Here is a 19,462-nt window from a genome sequence, read left to right on the forward strand (position 1 = left end):
ACACATGTATTACAAGTTGTGAGCATTATGTCATACTTTTGGTATGCGAATATCTTTACCAAAGATAAAATCGAGGTACAGGTATACCTCGATAGTACGTACACCCGCGCATCGTTTAGCGTACGTACTATCGAAACGTACGTACTATCGAATCACAATTTTTAAGGTAAAGTATTGTTTTTATTATACTACATATTGTCTAAAACTTCCAAATTAGATAGATCAGATCATATAATATAAAATAAATAATTATCTTAGTAAAATTATTTTAGAAACAAAGGTAAAAAAACTACAAATGTTTAAAAATAGTTCAAAAGTAAAGCAAAAGGAATCCAAAACACCTATTTTTGTAAAATTCTCTCTCAAATTGAAAATTTACATATTTTAATCGAATATATCTAGGTAAACTGTGTACAGCAATCGGGGCCTGCCACAAAAGACGATCATTAAGACTGTCGCAGTGGCCTTTTAACCCAATGCCCTTCTGGCATACAAAAAAAAAATGAGGAAGCATGACAAGGGGAGCTCAATAGCCGTCATTCGGGATATTTCATTCCAAATCCACTAATATCAATCGAGTGAGCTTCCAGTCTATATGCTGGACAATAAGCTGAGTGAGTGCTATGAACAGAAAATAGTTAACTACAATAATCGGCTGTAGGCTGCGTAAATTGGAGAATTTCCTATAAGGCTGCTTATCTGCGTAGGAAAGCATACCTGTCCCATTTGAATATTAATCGATTTTGAGAAAAACACGGAAGTAGCTTATTTATATCCTAATTTACCTTAAAAATTGTAATTTAGACGGACATTGTTCGAAAAATTTTCCAAAAATATCAAACTTGAAATGCAAAATAAAAGCATAACTATCCCATAATAATATTGTCCATTATAAACATTTTCTTTTTGCCAATTTAGGTAACAATATTATTTTAATTTTCGCCTCTATTGAGTGTGATAATAATTTCACAATTTTCTTCGGCGATGACAAGGAGAAAAGTATTTGATAAAGCGACTTTTCTCTACGATTCTTTTCCACAATGTCCTTTATGGTGATTTTTTTTCATTTGAGAAGTTTTCAAAAAATAGCTCGTGTTGTTTTTTCGACAGCAGAACAACTTCAAACTTTATCAAGTTTGTATTTAGCAGTGAAGCTGCCCATTTATAAATATAGTCTTTCGAATGCCTTCGAGATATTGGGATTTATAAATTGTGTATTTAAACCAGACCAATGACTCTATGTCCAAGACCGCGACGTCTTTCTTTGCTTCTTTAATCACGATCTTAAAATCCTGAAATATTATAGGAGCGTTCCGGTTGCGCATACATTGGCATAGGAACTATCTTCCGCCATGTACAGTTAAAAATTTAAAAAAATACATATGGGACAGACATGCTTTTATTTAGCAATCGCTTGTAAATAAAGGCATAATTGTCCAATCTTCGAAATTTTGAAAAAAAAAATGGATTTGTGTTTAACTTTACAACAAAATTAATGTGGATAGTTTTATTACTAGTGTAACGTAAATTTTTTCCGAAGAAAGTAAAATAATTCTTCTATAATAACGACAACACCCGTCGCAGTTGGGAAGAATGCGAATCGCAGAAAAGGTTAATTCTCTGAGCAAAAATCTGCCAAATTTAGTACCGACAATAAGTCTGCCCGGAATGCTAAAATAGCTGTTATTTAGAACGTACATGTTAATAATTTACTATTTAAGAACTGTTTTTAATTTTAAAACACTGGTTTTTTACATAATAGAAATAACTGATATTATTCAAAAATTTATAATTTTTGAATACGTATTTGCTTGTATTGACTCATAAATATTCATAAAAATGCTTCTGCTTTATATAGCAACTAAAAAAATCATTGTTGGAAAATGTACGTACTACGGAGGCAAAATGTACGTATTATGGAGGGTACGTATTATCGAGGGTACGTACTAACGAGGGTACGTACTATGGAGGTATACCTGTAGTAACTTTAATTTGGATTAGGCGATTTGCCGTTAAAAATCACCTGAAAATGTTCGCAATAAAATTTACTTTGACCCCCCCAAAAACGACTTTTGTTGAAAAATATACTTAAAAATTAATAATTTTTTTACATTACACATTACACAGAGAGGGAAAATCTGTTCAGTTAATATTCGTTAAATATCGCTGTTGCTGCCTACTGTGTATAAAGGATAATCTAAAACCGTGTTGTTAATTTGTCTTTTCACTATTTTGCCTACGTAATTGTGGGGTTCTTCACAAATTACGTCGCGCAGTGGGAGGGATTCTAAGAAAGTGAGACGTAAGTAATAGCATCGAAACCTTAAAACATAGCATAATAGTTGCTTCAGAAAAGTTTCTTCATTTAAAAAGCACTTTCTAGTGGTGAAAAAATATTCGGACATTATGGTGTCCTCAAGCAGATACAAAAAATATTTTCTCTATTTTAAGTCAGAAATTATTGCTATCCACAGAAAATTTATAGAAAAACTAATTTTAAGAAACTTTGTTGAATGCTAAAGATTTATATTTTTACATGAAAAAAGCTATAGAGCCAAACTCTTAGGGACACCCTTAAAAATATTTTTTTCGATCTACCCTACGATCGATATACGATCGATCTACACTTGTTTTTTGTGAGTTATTTTATGCTATATTCCACTATGTACAACTTAGGGTATAATGTGGAAAATCTAAAAATCCAATCTAAAAAAAGTTATTATAAAGACAACCGTAGGTGAACATGTATAAATAAAAGAAACAAGGGATAGCTCCTAAAGGAAAAAAGATAGATCTCTACTATCTTCGACGAAAATGTGCAAGTTAATTCTATTACCAATTTCTTAGAACATCTAAAAGGCGTACGAAGCGTTATTAAAGTGCTAAATCAAAAAAAAAACTATTTTTAGGGGTGTCCCTAAGAGTTTGGCTCTATAACATTCTTCATGTAAGAAATATAAATCTTCAGTATTCAACGAAGTTTCTTGAAATTAGTTTTTCTACAAATTTTCTGTAGACAGCAATCGTTTCTGACTTAAAATCGAGAAAATATTTTTTGTATCTGCTTAGGGACACCCTAATGTCCGAATGTTTTTTAATCACTAGAAAGTGCTTTTTAACTGAAGAAACTTTTTTGAAGCTACTATCATGCTATGTCTTAAGGTTTCGATGCTATTACTTATGTCTCACATGTTTTGAATCCTTCCGGTTGCCCGCCGTGACGTTACAACGCGAGCTTCAATCAGTTGTAACTTAGGTTCTACTTACCTTATGTTCATTCTTTAGGTACCATTTTAAAGATATTTTTGAGTACAAAGAGAATACGGATCATTAGATTGTTCGAATTTGTACTTTCCTGCGAAAGCGAAAAACTACACTTTTTTCGTGACGTTACAACGCAAAAAATGGCCCTATTTCATCCACTTGAAATACAAAATAACTGCAAAATTACATCCAAACTATTTTTGTAATGGATTCAGCATATATTCCTTTGTAAGTTGGTCGAAAACAAGTGCTATTATGAAATGTTTTAGCGCACTGTAGCAGCATTTTTTAAAATATCACGAAAAATCATTTGTATCTTGTAAATTTCATTTATTTTCGACACACGTTTTAAATAACTTCCGAAAATGCTAGAATACCAGTTAGGGCAGTTTTGAAAGGTTCAAACATTGCCCAATCATGAAAAAATATTCAACAATGCTAAAAGCAACTTTTATAAAATGTCTGATTGGTATACCGGCCCGCGGAATGTGTTATTCTTTATCGAGTGCACGTGCATCTACAGTTGTAATAATCGAAAAGCAATCTGTTTTTCAACCATCTAATAATGTTCGTTCCGTCAAATCACTTTCTGAACTTCACCAAGGCACGAGCGTTAATAGAGCGCGTACAAGTTTATTATCTCTGCTTGGGAAATAATGGAAAAAGTACTTTAAAGATTCCATCTAAATTTCAAAGAGACGTACGTTAGACCACCGCTGCACTGTCAATGTGCAAAGTGATGTCTGTGATAGTGAAGTATCACGTTTTCTTAGCAAATGTTCTGACTAGGGGAATATGTGGCAAGACGGCCACCCTGGTTTTTGGACGTCTATTTGGTTCATAATCACATTTTAGTCACATGGAATGAATAACAATAATGCATGAAACTGAATTAAAAAAAAACAGCTTTGAAAAATATTAAAATACAATAAAAAATACATATTGGAACTATGTTTGCTACATTCCTGAATTTTCTTATATCAGCGTGACCTAATTTAAGGTTTTGTGATGTAAATGATTTGTTTTATACGCGAATAAACGCAAAACTAATGAAGCCTATGCGACTCTTACATTTGGCTGTCCGAACTAGGAAAATGATGATCAGTTACAATTTTTCGTTGGACGGATATACAAATTAAAACATTTTTTATTAAAATCTCAGTAAAATGAATATTGCGAACATTAAATTTTCTGCAGTGGGTTAGAAATCTTATTTACTAGCTAGCGCACTGGTAGTTGCAAATGAAATATGTACTTAGGACAAGTAAATCCGGATTTAGTTTAGGTGTGTATGGTTATGTTTATAGGTGCGGGAGCGAAAAATTTAGATACAGATATATTCATGAAAGTGTTCTACTTAGTTATTTAAGGTAATTTTAATGTTTTCAGGCAAAATTATAACAATATTTCATCCAAGGCATGCTGAATCAGTGTCCTTATTGTTTAGTATTTATTATGTAATAAAATTTTAATAGTTTTAAATAAAATGCAGGTAATTAAAAATTATAGTAAGTATATATGTTATTTTCTAAGCCAACCATAACATTTGATTGATTCCAAAGCGCGTATTTAAAAACTACAAGGTATACAGCCCTAAGGGTTATACGAAAGGGTAACGTAGGACTATATCAGATCATTAGATCAAAGACTGTAACCTGCATTTCTGGCATATGTATGTTTATAAGAATTTGTGAGTGTCATTGTTTAACTGAATGATTAAAAGAACGAAATATTCAGATTCAATTCTTCGTTGAATGCAATGGTGTCTTTGAAAATAAGTGGACGGGGGTTCATATGTACAATGCCTGCAACCATTGAGACAGAGATTTCTTTTAAAATCATTTGTGTGCATCATAAAGGTTGAAATAGTAATGAATGACCAGCCCACATATTATTGTACTAAATATGATTATGCGTAGCTTGACATGTTTCAATAATCTTACTTTAACTTGTGGCTTTTAAAAGGGCCATTGTTTGCAAATAACATTAAAGCCAAAGTACGTTCATAAAACACATAACATACTTTTGACATAAATGGCAACTGGCACGTAAGTGATGATAATGGAACCGAGGATTTAGCGGCGTCGATTCACTGTCTTTTGCTCCGAGAAGGTTTTACTAGTTTAAGTACACAACTTACCGTTACATAGCAGAAAATATGGCACAAACGCAAAAATTTCTGTTTTATTTATTTTTTTATTAGAGTTAGGAGGAAATTTGTATTTCATTTGTATGGAAGCCCCCCCCCCCCTCTTAGAAGGAGAAAGGGTCTCAGTACACCGTAGAAAAAATTCTTACTTCCAAAAACCCCACATGCCAAATTTGGTTCCTTTCACTTGATTAGTTCTCGACACATGTAGAAATTTGTATATTAATTGTATGGGAGCCCCCCCCCTTCTAAAGAAGGGAGGGGTCTCAATTTACCATAGAAAAAAAAATCTTGCCTTGAAACCCCTACATGCCAATTTTGGTTCCATTTGCTTAATTAGTTCTAGAGTTATGAGGAAATCTGTATTTCATTTGTATGAGAGCCCCCCCTCTAAGAAGGGGAAGGGGACTCAGTACACCATAGAAAAAAATCCTACCTTCTAAAACACCCACACGCCAAATTTGGTCCCATTCGCTTGATTAGTTCTCGAGTTTTGAGGAAATTTATGTTTCATTTGTATTGGAGCCCCCCCTCTTACGCCCCCCATAAAATTACTCTCTAACCCCCTCCATAAAATTGCTGGTCATTTTATCTATCAAACGACATATAAATTGTTCAGTTTCGTTCAGTGGTTTAGTAGTTATTAGCATTTGAAATCTTTCATTCAGACGTTACATTTCTATTTTCGTTTTCACGAAGTGCTACCCAGTCCTATATAGTAAACAAAGACATAGTCCTACGTCAAAAAAAATTCAAATTCGCTTCTGATGATTTTAGTTTTCTATGTGTTTTGACAACTTGAAATAAAAATATCATCATTTTTACCGCGGCGCCAACTACTTGTCGAATTAAGCTTTTGTTCACCTATTCCATTATTATCTGGCTGAACCCGGAGGAATCAACCTCGGTCAGCTCAGAGCACATCAACATTTAACATTCAATTTGATTATCCGTGCCGGTCTGTGACTCGATCGAGTGACGAGCGAAAACAATGAAATTTACATTAAAATGTCGCGTTCGTACCACATTCTAGGTGAACGAACGCGCCAAATTCTTAACCTACACCAACGAACGATTTCCAAAGCAAATGCACAATCGCATTTTACCGAATAAGGAAATAATGAATCGTACGACTGTTCGAGGTGCCAAAGCCACGTGACTCAAACGCCGGCGAATTGGCATGAAAGGGTTGGCCGCTCAGCGAGACTTGCTCGGCGTGGGCGTGACCCTCTAATGAGTGCTTATCAATTGTTGACCAACAAAGCCCGAATTTGAGGGCCGAAATTGTTCTTATGCATTTCTATTATATTTACCCAGGGCTATCTTGCCCTGAAGGGGTGTCAATTTTGCTGGGTGTTCCGAAACCGACACAGAAGTAGCCATTAGTCAACAAATAACATACCTTGGGTGCCAGGTTTTGGCCATACGTTTCAAACAAAGTAAAGAAAACGAAGTTCGTATTGAAAATGGATGAATGAGAGCAATTTCAAACCTTAGGTCGTTTTCGACCCCAATGCATAATATGTAAAACAAGCAAAACAAGTTTGCTGTGGCTCTTCTAGATGTCGCTGAAAGCTGAAACTCCCCCACAATGCTAGTATTAGAAAGTTAGGAAAAGTCAGAAAATTTCAAGTCTCTAGCTCGTTCCGTTACTGAGTATCAAGCTTTGTAAGTATGCTGATGGGTCGAAAACGACCCCAATGCACTAGGAAGGTTAAACAAGATGTAGCCCTACGTCAAAAATGAAAAACTTTAGAGCTCGATAAAATTATTCGTTCAATCAAATGTATTCATGTATTTCAAATTCACTTCTAAACTTTAGGAGACACCTTTTAACAATGCTCCGTTTCAGAAGAAAGTTCGATAAACAATTGAAAAGGGCCAATCAACCAAACGGATTACCTACGAATGGCCGAAACACAAATGGCCGAATCACGAATGGCCGAAACACAAATGGCCGAAATGACAAATGGCATAATATATATAATGGCCGAATCACAAAAGGCCGAAACATGAATGGCCGAACGTCATATTCGGCCGAAAATATTCACGGCCTTCAACCTGCACAAACGTTGGGTACATGCTGTCCTTACTCGCTGCCGCTCGTTCGGACTTAACTAAGGGATAATCCCTAATAGACAGTAAACCTAGGAAAATGCATGCACCTAAATAGAAGTGGTTTCTGTAGGAGGGCTGCCCCCCAGCAGCGGCCGGCGCTTCCGACGGCGGGTCACCGGCGTACATTCGCGGCCTGCGGCCGTCTTGCCCTGAATCATCTAGGAAACATTTGCTCTGACGCGGTAAATAGGTCTCGTCCCAAGTAACAATTCCAACTTTTATTACGTCCGTTTAGTGGTTTTCATGACCAATTTCATAAAACCGCTAATAAAACTATGAGCTCCACCAGAACTTTCTGATGACCGCTATAAAACTGCTTTCTGACCAAATGGCCCACACCTCAGAATGTTTTCATAACCGCTATAAGAATCAGGTTATAAACTCAAGTAGTCGTATCACCGGTTAAGCTTTCTCTGCTTGACAGTCATCGCCATAATTTAAAAAAGCTTTTCGCTTTTCTGACAAAAGCTAAATAAGTTGTCAACTTGAAAATATATCCGTGATCAGAAAAGTTTAAATTTTACAGACAGATCATTCTGAACGATTTGGTTTATAGCGATCAGAATAAAACATCCCATAGAATACTTATTAAATTTTGAGCAATTTCTTTGGTTTGGAGCATGGGCGCATCTAATTTCATCGTGCATATTGATAAGATAGGTTGATATAATCAGCGCGCTACTGAAATTTGGCTATTTTCGAAAACTGGTTCTTTTAACAAATTGAAAATATTCAGTTAGTCAATCTCAATTTCTAGCAATATCATTTTAGTTGCTTCCTCTGACAGGAAAACCGATTGATCATAACTTTCTTTCTGCAAAACACTTTGCTTTGATGAACTGTTGTTTGCACCCCATCGACATCTCTATATCGAGCTGCAGTGAACATCAGCGACAGCATGTCCTGGGCTCAAAATTTGACAGCGGGCCCAAATCAGACGGCTGGCAGTTGAGTGAAACGCAGTGCTGACATGATATCTCATTTTCACACACACGAGATGTTGGCGGCGAAAACATGGTTGCCGGCCGATGGGGTGGTTGTTTGCGAGCTAAAACAAAATACTAGAATATGGCAAGGGACCATTCAATAACGACGTCCATTGCTTATGGGGGGAGGGGGGTGTCAATTTTGTGACAGGTTGTAATAAAGGGGGGGAGGGGGTCTAGGCAAATGTGACATCCGTCGAAGAAAATTTTATTTTCATCAGAATTTGAAAATCAAACTGATTCTCTCCTACTTTTGCTTCACTCAAGAAGCGACTTGTTTCATTTGTTGAACAAAATCTTTCAAGCAAGTTTCAATTGAAACTGGTAATTATTCCAGCTGACGGCGCTTGAAGGTCGGGCATTTGTCAATATTAGCTAGATAGACCACGCGTTACATTGAAGGATATATGTAAATCAATTTCAATTCATTTGCAATCAAAGTTTCTAGCCTTTTACTAAATATTTGATAGTAAGTACAATGAACTCTAAAAGCTATCGTCACGATGTATTGAAACCTGCTTTACCGACGCAGATTGTAGCTTGTTTTGAAGCGGAACGGTGCTACTTTAATTGACATCAAAGCTTCAATTTTTCGTTGATTTGTGACGATTTGCAATTGATGTTTGTTAGAGCCCTTGTTCGCAGTTCATAAATCGTGCCCTTTAAAATATTATAACTAATAAAATTGCATACAAGCAAGTCAACAATTCGATAAAAAAAATTTGTAAAAAACAGCAAAAGTCTACTCGCCGGGTAGAGAAAGCTAACAAAACAAATGTGGAACCTTTTTATAATTTCGTTTAAAAGATAACTATGATCATTTTATCTGGAAAAATCTCAAAATTTAAATTTCTGTTTCTCGTGAAAATACGCGACTGTTATTTTATATGTATTTGTAATCATATTCTAACTCTTAAAAGGTTAAGCTATTTTTATAAACCACTTTTTGCTTTCAATATGCTTTTCATTTTTATTTTGGGTTTATGTGTCATCCAAGGGGGGGAGAGGTTGGGTTTTGCGACACAATCGGACAAAGGGGGGAGGGGGGTCTAAAAAAGCAGAAATTTGGTGGACGTCATAATTGAATCGTCCCCAATATGGCTTCGCATAAAAAAATGATTTTGGTGTTGAACTTTGGTATTCTTCATAATAGCAGCAAAAAAACTCTTTGGTTAGGGTGTTATCGTTTCAATAGCTCTATAAAACCAACAGATTTATTGCGGTTTGACAAGTAACCACGATAAGATCAATTTTGATTGGTGCGCCATTTTGTATTGCCACGGCACACTTATGGTAAGGGTAAGTTTATAACAGACGTGGTGCAGCCAACAAGTTTTAACGTGGTAATATAAGCAACCACATTAAATTTGCTTTATTAGCAGTTTTATTATGGTTTTCTAGCTAGCTATAAGTGTGTTTGGACTCGTATCCTCTTGGTATTGCGCAATACCACAATAAACTCAGAGATAATGATTAATAAAACCTTTATAAAATTCAAGTAAAACCGAGTGGCTTCAGAATTGTTACTTGGGGTACCTTTTTTCCTGTATGGATTCATCACTGAGACCAGTATCATTGATCTATTGTGATATCGTCCGGGTGTTTGCATTTATTTTTGCTATAATCCCTATTAATTGAGCGATATGCTTATTTTATGCGTGCTTGTGTACAATTGGGTACCCTTCCTTCAATGCTTTTCTCTATTTTACCCACCTCGTTCCAAATGACAGCGCGCAATCCCCAATTATAACCATCCCTGGCGTGGCAAAATCAGTGCATTTTACTATAAGGGTCTCGTTTTTGCACTGTCAATATTGTGCATTTACTTGATCGATGGATTCCGAGGGGAGTTCAGGTACTGTTTCAAGCGTTCCAAAGGTAAAAAAATGACTAAATTGGCAACACAGTTCGTAATGTTTTATCGCCATAACTGGCAACACAGACTCATTGCGTTTCTGTCGCAACGTTGATCGTGACTTCGTGTTAATCATACAAAAGCATTAAACAAATTGTTTTCGAATACGAACGTTATTGCTTTGTTATTGCTTGTTTGGATAATGAAGGATAAACTACGCTTTATTCACTATGAAATTTCCGCAAACCGTCGTTGAAAATACAAATTCATTTCATGCTGAATTTCATTCCGTTTCTTCTGATAGAACGGTAATGCCTAGGTTTATTTACTTTGCTCGATTGGTTCCAATAATGAAACAGCGATGATGAGACAATTTGACATTTTATCTGTTCAAAGCTAAAAACGACCTTCTTACGACCGTTCAGAAACACGACTGTTTCAACCGTCGTGTCCAGTAAGGGAATGCGCACACAATAGGACATATCGGGATAATATAGAATTCAGCATGAAGGAAGGGTGATGAGGGGTCTGAGAATAAACCCATGCTAAAGTCACGTTGACATCGAATGGCCTGATTTTACTAAGATTCGAACCCATGACCATTCGCTTGTCAAAGCAGACTCAGTAACCTTGCGGTTACAGAACCCCCTTAAAAGAGTCGCACCTTATAAAGATCGTGAATCATTTGCGCTTAGGGGAAGAAAGAACTTTCAATCGTTTTACTCTATAGTAAATAGTTGTATTGCTTATTGTGTTTTTTATTTGATTAAAGTTATTTGTTAACTGCTTGCAAATTCGTATATTTTACTGAACAGTTAAAAATAAAAAATAAGAAAACTTATCCAATTTTTTTTTTTTTTTTTTTCCATGTGTGGACTCATTACTGCGACCAGTATAGTTGATCTATTGTAATATCGCCCGGGTGTTTGCTGTATGACCTGCACTGCATTTCTTTTTGCTATAATCGCTATTGAGTGAGCGATATGCTTATTAAATTTTATGCGTGCTTGCGTGTATTGGGGTTTACCCTTCCTTCAAAGCTTAATCTACTTTACCCACTTATTCCTCGCTGCCAGCACTATCCCATATTATAGCCGTCCCTGGCGAGGACTCATTCGTACCTCTGACCAGTACACTTAACTATAGGAGGGACATTTGCACTGTTAAGAGGCTTCAGAGGGTAAATATAGAATTCAGCACGAAGGAAGGGTAAATGGAGGGGCCTGAGAATAAACCCATGCTAAAGTCACTTGACATCGAGAATGGCTTGATTCTACTAAGATTCGAACCCACGACCACTCGCTTGTCAAAGCAGACTCGGTAACCTTGCGGCTACGGAGCCCCCCCATCCAATATCCAATTTAATTCTACTATGTGTATTTTATTCAATGACAGATACGTATTTCGCCTACGACTTGCAGGCTTCCTCAGTGTCTATAAAATACACATAGTAGAATTAAATTGGATAAGTTTTCTTATTTTTTATTTTTAGGTTTCGTATTCTACTAAGACGCTCCAAAAACTTCACTGGATAGTTATTTAGGCATTCCGAAAAAAATTCGGCCATTCGTGATTCGGCCTCTAGTGATTTGTGTTTCGGCCATTCGGTACCAGCCCAACCAAACGTAAACAAACCGAGTCTCACTCGGTTGTTTCCTTCCATTCTTCAGCAAAAAATAACACTCACTCGGTTTGTTTACGTTTGGTTGATTGACTTTTTTCAATTGTTAATCGAGAAAAGATTAGATTTCAAAAACAAAAAACATACGTCATTAATATACAGGGGTTAGATAAAATGATCCGGACATGCAAAACTTTGACAAAATTCAAACCGCCATAACTTCTACGAAATAAAACATTTTTAGATGAAACCAGTTGCATTTGACGGGGATTTTTTCTAGATTTTTCTAAAATATTTGAAGATTGGCAGCAGCCAGTAAACATCGGAGATATTCTGGGTTGTCCGGGGGTATGTCAAAAACTGATTTCTTTCATCGCTTGTATCTTTTTCTATCATAAAAATTTAATGGTATTAATGTTTTATCTCAAAACTAGACTTTATTTCCAGTCGATTGGTGAAAAGAGGACGAAGATCCGTCAAGAAACAACCAAGTTACGGCCATTTCCATGAAATCAGTGCCAGAAACATCTATTGCTCTGCCCATTTTAGGACATGACGCAAACCATATCAATATGAGCGTCAAACATTAATGTTTTATAAGCTACTGACACTGGAAGTAATCCCAGGTTCGCAGCTTGCCACTGTACCCTGTAGCAGGTTCTGGGGACCCCAGCGGAAGTGGTCTATTTTAGGAATGTCCGAAATCATATCAATATGGGTGTCAATCTTCAGGATTTTCAATGCTCTTTAATTCTTGAAGTTTGACATACGTATGGTATGGTTTCGGTCATGTTTTAAAATTTCCCTAAAGGTAGGACGTTACTGCAGTATAGTAACTATGGTAACATTTTCAGCACTTAATTTACTGAAATGGCCATATCTCGGTTGTTTTGCGACGGATCTCCGTTCTCTTTTCACAAATCGACTAGAAATTAAATATAGAAAAAATGGATAATATCAATATTATTGAATTTTCATGACAAAAAGAAATACAAGCGATGAAAAATACTAATTTTTGAAATACCCTCGGACAACCAGAAATATCTCCGGTGTCCACCTGCTACTGCAAATTCTGAACTATTTTAGAAAAATTAGAAAAAAATCCCCGTCGAATGCAATTGGTTTCATATAAAAATATCTTATTTTGTAGAAGTTATGGCCGTTTGACATTCGTCAAAATTTTGCATGTCTCGATCATTTTGTCTAACCAGTGTATATTCCTTTTATACATTTACCTAATTCATTATTGCAGTTGGAACATTTTTTCTTTCCACTGACACTGAGGACTTTTTCGTCATTCTCAGTGTAACTTTGAGTACTTCGTGCATTACTACTGTAGTTATTTACAACATCGCTGTCGAGTCTGCGTTGAAAAGTTGGTATTTCCGGTTGCCTGCGAATAAAGATATAGAGTTAATACTAATATGTGTTGTAAAACTTGGGTGTAAAATAGCAACTGCACAAATTGACGATTGAATATTTCGTCAGTTTTACTTAACTTCGTTCTAGCATTTTTTTCAGAGGTACGCTCGTACCTCTGAACAAGTTTAAACAAGTTTACAATAATTGTGCAAAAATAAATCACAAATTACACAGCATGGAAATTTTGAGCTGTTTGCTGCTCCATCCGTCGATGAAAAGCGTTTGGATTTCTGAAGAAAGTGCCCACTTTTTTGCGCACTTTCTCTTATTCCAAAGATATTACTACAGGGCCGTAGCCATAAAAGTTCCCTGGGGGTGGTTTTACAAAAAAAAATCAGAGGGGTTGTGTACAAGACACGACCGCATATATAGGTGACGCAGGACTACGTAAGTCTCTTTGTAGTGATAGTAGCATGTATTCATGCTTGTAATCATTCGATTCTTCATGTATACATGCTATATGCAACATATATACATGCTACATGCGTTGTATGTAACATTTATCAAAGTAGTAACATTGCATACGTTCAATTCTTGAAAGATTGTGCATTTGAAAACAATGATTTTGAAAACAAAATCAAGAACACAAACTATTGCTTTCCTGCTACCTTACTGAAATTAAAGATTGTTTTTATTACCCATGGTTCCCCACGTTGAAGGAATTTTACCAATTCAATCCTATTTTATCAACAGCACATCTTTTCACTACACTTCTAATGAAACGGCAAGCATGCGTATTCATACAGAGTCGTATTATAACCGAACACTACAGCTGTAGCACATTTTTCCAACACAGATATCAAATTAGCCGAAGTTTAATCGACTCGCAGTAAAGAATTTGCGATCTCTTGGGACAGCGAACTTGTGTCATTTTTTCTGGCACACTTCTCTAACACAGACATCAAATTGGACTAGGTTTAATCACGTTCGTATGAAATCTGTTGGCACGAGGGGGCTCTGTCACTCTTTCTGGCGTACTTCCCAAGCAAGGACATCAAAACAAATGCATTATACTAGTCTACATCGGTTGACGAAATAAATAAATAAATAAATAAATAAATAAATAAATAAAAAAAATAAAAAATAAAAATGGTCTAGGTTTAACCGCGGTGTTTGTTTTGTTGAAATGAGGAAACTTTGTCACTTGCTTTGGCTTGCTTCCCAAGCACAGATATTAAATTGGTATAGGTTTAGATAATCGTAAAGAATCTTCCAACCAATCACGAAGCGAGAATTCTGGTAAAACATAGGTTCATTATTTTCACTTTTTCAATAGTTCAACATCAAGAATCCATACTTTTCTTCATTTGGGTCAATTCTCAGAAGATTTTCCGATCGATTGGTGTAAGAATATTGAAAATCGATCGGAAAACCGCTGAGCTATTAGCGCTCAAAACCTATCATTTTTCGTGACGCTCGCATTTTTCGATTTTTGGAATGACACCCTATCTCAAAACTTGCCGTAAGACGTAGTTCTACGTCAAAATCGGGCATAGACTAACCTAAGGCAGTTTATTCAAGAACAGGTAATAGCTATTTAAGTTGAAATTGAGTGTTCTGCATTTGACAAAAAATCGAATTGAAATAAAATAAGACAAATGTTAAAATTTTGCCTCTCAGTTGGCATCGAGGTATGTTGTATGTTTGGTTCTCGGCTGGGAGAGGCTATAAGAGTTCATAGGTTCGAGTCTCTTCGAGACGCGGCGAGGGTCGAGACAAGCTGACAACTTATCTTGCATGCTTTCCCAAATCGCTCTTGAGGGGGTGATTTGACAGGCAGATATCCAAACTAGAAATTTGATTTTCAATAAATGTAGCAAACTTCTTAGCTACGCAGACTTCGCGCTTTGATAAGCCAGCAACTTTGCCACGGCGGAGGCCATTTGCACTAGACTGAAAGCAGAGGCTAGGAGGATTGGGTTGAAAATAAATGCGTCGAAGACCGAATACATGTATGGTAGAGGCTCAAACGAGACCAACGTGCGCTTTTCGCGGACGGTAATCGTTAACAGCAACGAACCAGAAGTGGTAGATGAGTTCGTACATATACGTGGAATGGCTGGTGACTGCGGACAGCAACACAAATGTAGAGATCCAGCGACGTATTCAAGCAGAACATCGGGCCTACTTCACCCTTCGCCTAACGGTACGATCAAGAGGCATAAACCGTCGTACGAAGCTGATAATGCACAACTCCCTGCAATACCAATAGTTTTTAGAGGTTTGACAATGCGCACTGAGGGGTGCGCGACGTTAGGCACACAGACGATAGGCATACGGACGTTAGGCATACGTACGATAGGCATAATGGACGTTAGGCATAACGGACGATAGGCATAATGGATGATAGACATAATGGACGATAGGCATAATGGATGATAGGCATAATGGACGATAGGCATAATGGATGATAGGCATAATGGACTATAGGCATAACTTTAAAAAAATCGCTTTCCTACGAATACGCACTTGAGTCAATCATCACAATATAACACAATAGTGCGTCACAATATAATAAGAACCGGAGCCACCTATTCGACATAGAGTCATTTAGCATAATGCTGCTTGGCATTACGTCGTTTGCCATAGAAACATCCATGAGACCATTTGGCAGAAAAACATATGGCATAACTATATTTTGATAGAATTCTGTGAAAAATGTTTTACGACTCTTCACAGACGATTCAAACGAGATGGGCACAAACCGCAAGGGTTACCAGCGAGCCTTCGTCGAAAAGAACGGCCACTGTGGAGGCGGCCCCCCACGGAGATCTAGATTTATTTGCTTTTCTAGGTCTACCCACTTTTGTTAGTTTTCCCTACCCCTCGCATCGACTCACCGAGTTGGTATCGAATGATAAAACAACAAATAACCGAAATTTAAATGGCCGAACAACTGCTGCCGAAGGCCGAAATTGTATTTGGCCGTATTATGAAGGGCCAAACCCTTATTTGACTTATTTCGAAACACGAAAGGTCAAGCCCCTACTTGACTACCTCTCGTCGCAAAATTTTATTTAGAAAAATATCAAATGAAGGAAAAATAGCATTTCGTAAACACTGGCACCTTAATCTAAGAACAACAAAACGAATACATTCTGTACATTATGTAATTATTTGTAGTAAAAACAGTTTCTTTCTCTTAGGCGCGAATAAGTAGAACATTATATTCGAATCAAGAAGTACATACTGTTATTGTCGTTCCCGATTTCACCGGTTTCGCCTTTGCCATCAGAGGGTAAAGTTACTAGTTTGAGCTGAATGAAAATTAGCAATACCTGTTATGTTTACATGGCTGTAATTTTGTTATATGTAACATCTAAGCTTTAAGCAAAAACAGATCGATTAGATTTTTCCCCGATCTTTCTTTGTTTTTTAGGGTCCAATTTGGTATCTCAAACCTAGCCTTCTCTAAAATCGAGAGAAGGGCTTCTTGGCTACGCAAGTGACTTTGATATTAAAACCAGAAACTTTGCCATTGCAGAGGTCATTTGCGCTAAACTGAAAGCGGCGGCTAGGAGAATTCGGCCTAAAATAAACGCGTCGAAGATTACATACATGAATGACAGAAGCTCAAACAAAACGAACGTGCTTTTTTCGCGGACGGTAATCGTTGACGGCGACGAACCAAAAGTGGGATCGGTGATAGCCGTGGACAACACAAATAAGAAGATCCAGCGGTGTTGCTGTTCACCAATTACGGCCAGCACAAATCCATAGACGAAAGAACGATACCCACTATCTTTGAACTTATCCTGTGGGCCAGAAGACGAATAGTATCAGCTTTCAATGGACAGCGAAACAGGACAAATTTTCAGCAGAATAAAACACCGCATGATCGTACTTGACCATATATTACGCAACTAAACTATCTCGGACAACAGTATTCTATTTATACGGAGGTTACATTGTTCTAATCTTCTTACATTTAACAAAGCTATTTGTCTCGCAGAGAATTCAGTAATAGATTCCGTCGAACTCAATCTCAGATAAAACAAGCAGCGTATTCAAACAGGACATCGAACCTGCTTTGCCCTTCGCAAAACGCTACGATCAAAAGGCATAAGCCGCCGTACGAACCCCTTACTAGACCGATAGTTTTTAGAGATTTGACAATACTGATGCAGGGCATACGCGCCTTTGCGGACGACATTTGGAGGAGTACAAGCTGAAAGCTAAGAGCAGCGGAGGTGCATGAACCAAGGGTAATAGATACTGCTTTTGGGGCGAACCAACCACTGGTTGAAAGCCTCATAGAAAAAAGTTAATAAATAAATAGGTACTGCTTAGGGAGACGTACATTTGGCGAAAATCAGTAAGCCACGGTGTACCGGACAGGCCGTACGGAAAATAGTTTTTCACAACAACCCCACCGGCGCACTATGGGGCAGAACCCGAAAAAGCTCGGACAAAACCTCAAAATTTTTATTTGAGATTTTCTATCAAACTTAATATTCTACGTATAGTAGACACATAATCTATAAGAAATTGTTTTAATAAGTAGTTTTTCAATAGGCATTAAAGAAGGTGAAACACAGTGTAAAAAATTTTGGAAAATGAGAAAATAAATATCATTTAATCTTTTAGTATCTGGCTACCATGCTGCCTAAAATTCTATACTTTTAAAGGACAATTCATATTAAAGGGATTATAAACTAATAGTTTAGGTGATATTAAGACAGATTTTTTACTAGTAGGCTTTGTTCTGACGAAGTGTTTTAGAACAAAAAATTTGTTATTTTTGTCAATTTTCAATAGTGTGTGGAAAAGATTTCCACAGATTTCCGCTCTGACACTACCATAAAATCAACATTCAGGTTGTTAACTAGTAATAAGCAAAAAATTAGCTGCTACTAGTTGCGATGTTCGGAGATATTAAAGTTTTCCGAATGCATGTTTTCCGGCATTTTAGGCTACAAATTAGTAAATGCACGCGTTCATTCCCGTTCATTCAAATGCGAAGTTCATTCCTGCTGTACGTTAAATAGTCATGCTTGTGTATGTAAGACATAGCATTATTATCGTTATGAGATACATCGGAGTTGATAAGGGGAATTCAGGACAATGTAAAGGCGACCACTTAACAGCTTTTTCCTCATTAGCTCTGTTTCAAGTCAAATTGGCAGTAGAATATGTTCGGTTGGACTTTCAGCTCGATTGAACTAGCCTCCATTTTGTTTATTTAGAGTCGAACATGTTGATACGTGTTTGCGGGATAAACTGATTGCTATACTCTATCAGTTACTCCTTATTTTTTGTGCCTTTTGCCAGGATTTGGCTGATGCCGATGACAGCCTATCTCGCCACTCGTATCCTTTTGCTGCGTATGGCCAAACTAATGAATTAAAAAATTTGCATGAATGCACTAAAGCAGATAGTAGGGTAAGTTAACCTATATAGTAAACCCTCTACCTGTAATGGACCCTCGGATAAAATTTCGGTATTTATTAGCTTATACTTCTCTACTAGACATAGCACACATTTGAGTTAATAAAATTTTAGCTGCATTTCATTACACGGTGTGACAAAAAAAAATTTTTTTAATATACTTTGCAAGTGACCTAGTGTACGTTGTTAGTCACACCTAGTACATCATAAAAACACATTTGAAATCTTCCTACCACCCCCAAAATTTCAAGTTATTGCAAAAAAACGTTTTTTGGCTAGGTGTACACATACCATCATAAATAACTCAATAATTTTTCAAACAATTTTGAGTGTTTTATACATTTTTGGAAAGCTTAGAGGACAAGCTTTCAGAATATATACACATTCAATATGGTTCTACAGAAGTTAGACGAGATTTTTTTAATTAAATAGGAAATTTAACTACAAAAATGAAATTTTTCTCACTTTAGGGGTCCTTCTGCATGTTTTATTTGTGTAGACATCGAATTGAAGTAGTTCATTCCTTTGTACAACAGAGAGTTCTGTGATCTTCCAAACAAAAAATTAGGTGTTCTTGCATCATCCGCGTTTCTAGTGTTGTACGAATGCAAATCACTTCCTCTTTCAATTCGATCACACAAATATCGAGGCAGCATCCC

At 36.6% G+C, this 19,462-nt stretch overlaps 1 protein-coding gene across 5 annotated transcripts in view; it reads right to left on the reverse strand.

Moving 5' to 3' along the window:
* The window catches only part of LOC128743640 (uncharacterized), a 296,700-nt gene that overhangs the window by 39,797 nt on the left and 237,441 nt on the right, over positions 1-19,462 (reverse strand). For all 5 annotated transcript variants that reach the window (XM_053840254.1, XM_053840253.1, XM_053840256.1 and 2 more), the window contains one exon: positions 13,229-13,386. In XM_053840254.1, the coding sequence (XP_053696229.1) occupies positions 13,229-13,386 (158 nt within the window). The remainder of the gene's footprint in view (positions 1-13,228; positions 13,387-19,462) is intronic.

Source organism: Sabethes cyaneus, chromosome 3 (assembly GCF_943734655.1).
Source record: "Sabethes cyaneus chromosome 3, idSabCyanKW18_F2, whole genome shotgun sequence".
Lineage (NCBI taxonomy): Eukaryota > Metazoa > Arthropoda > Insecta > Diptera > Culicidae > Sabethes > Sabethes cyaneus.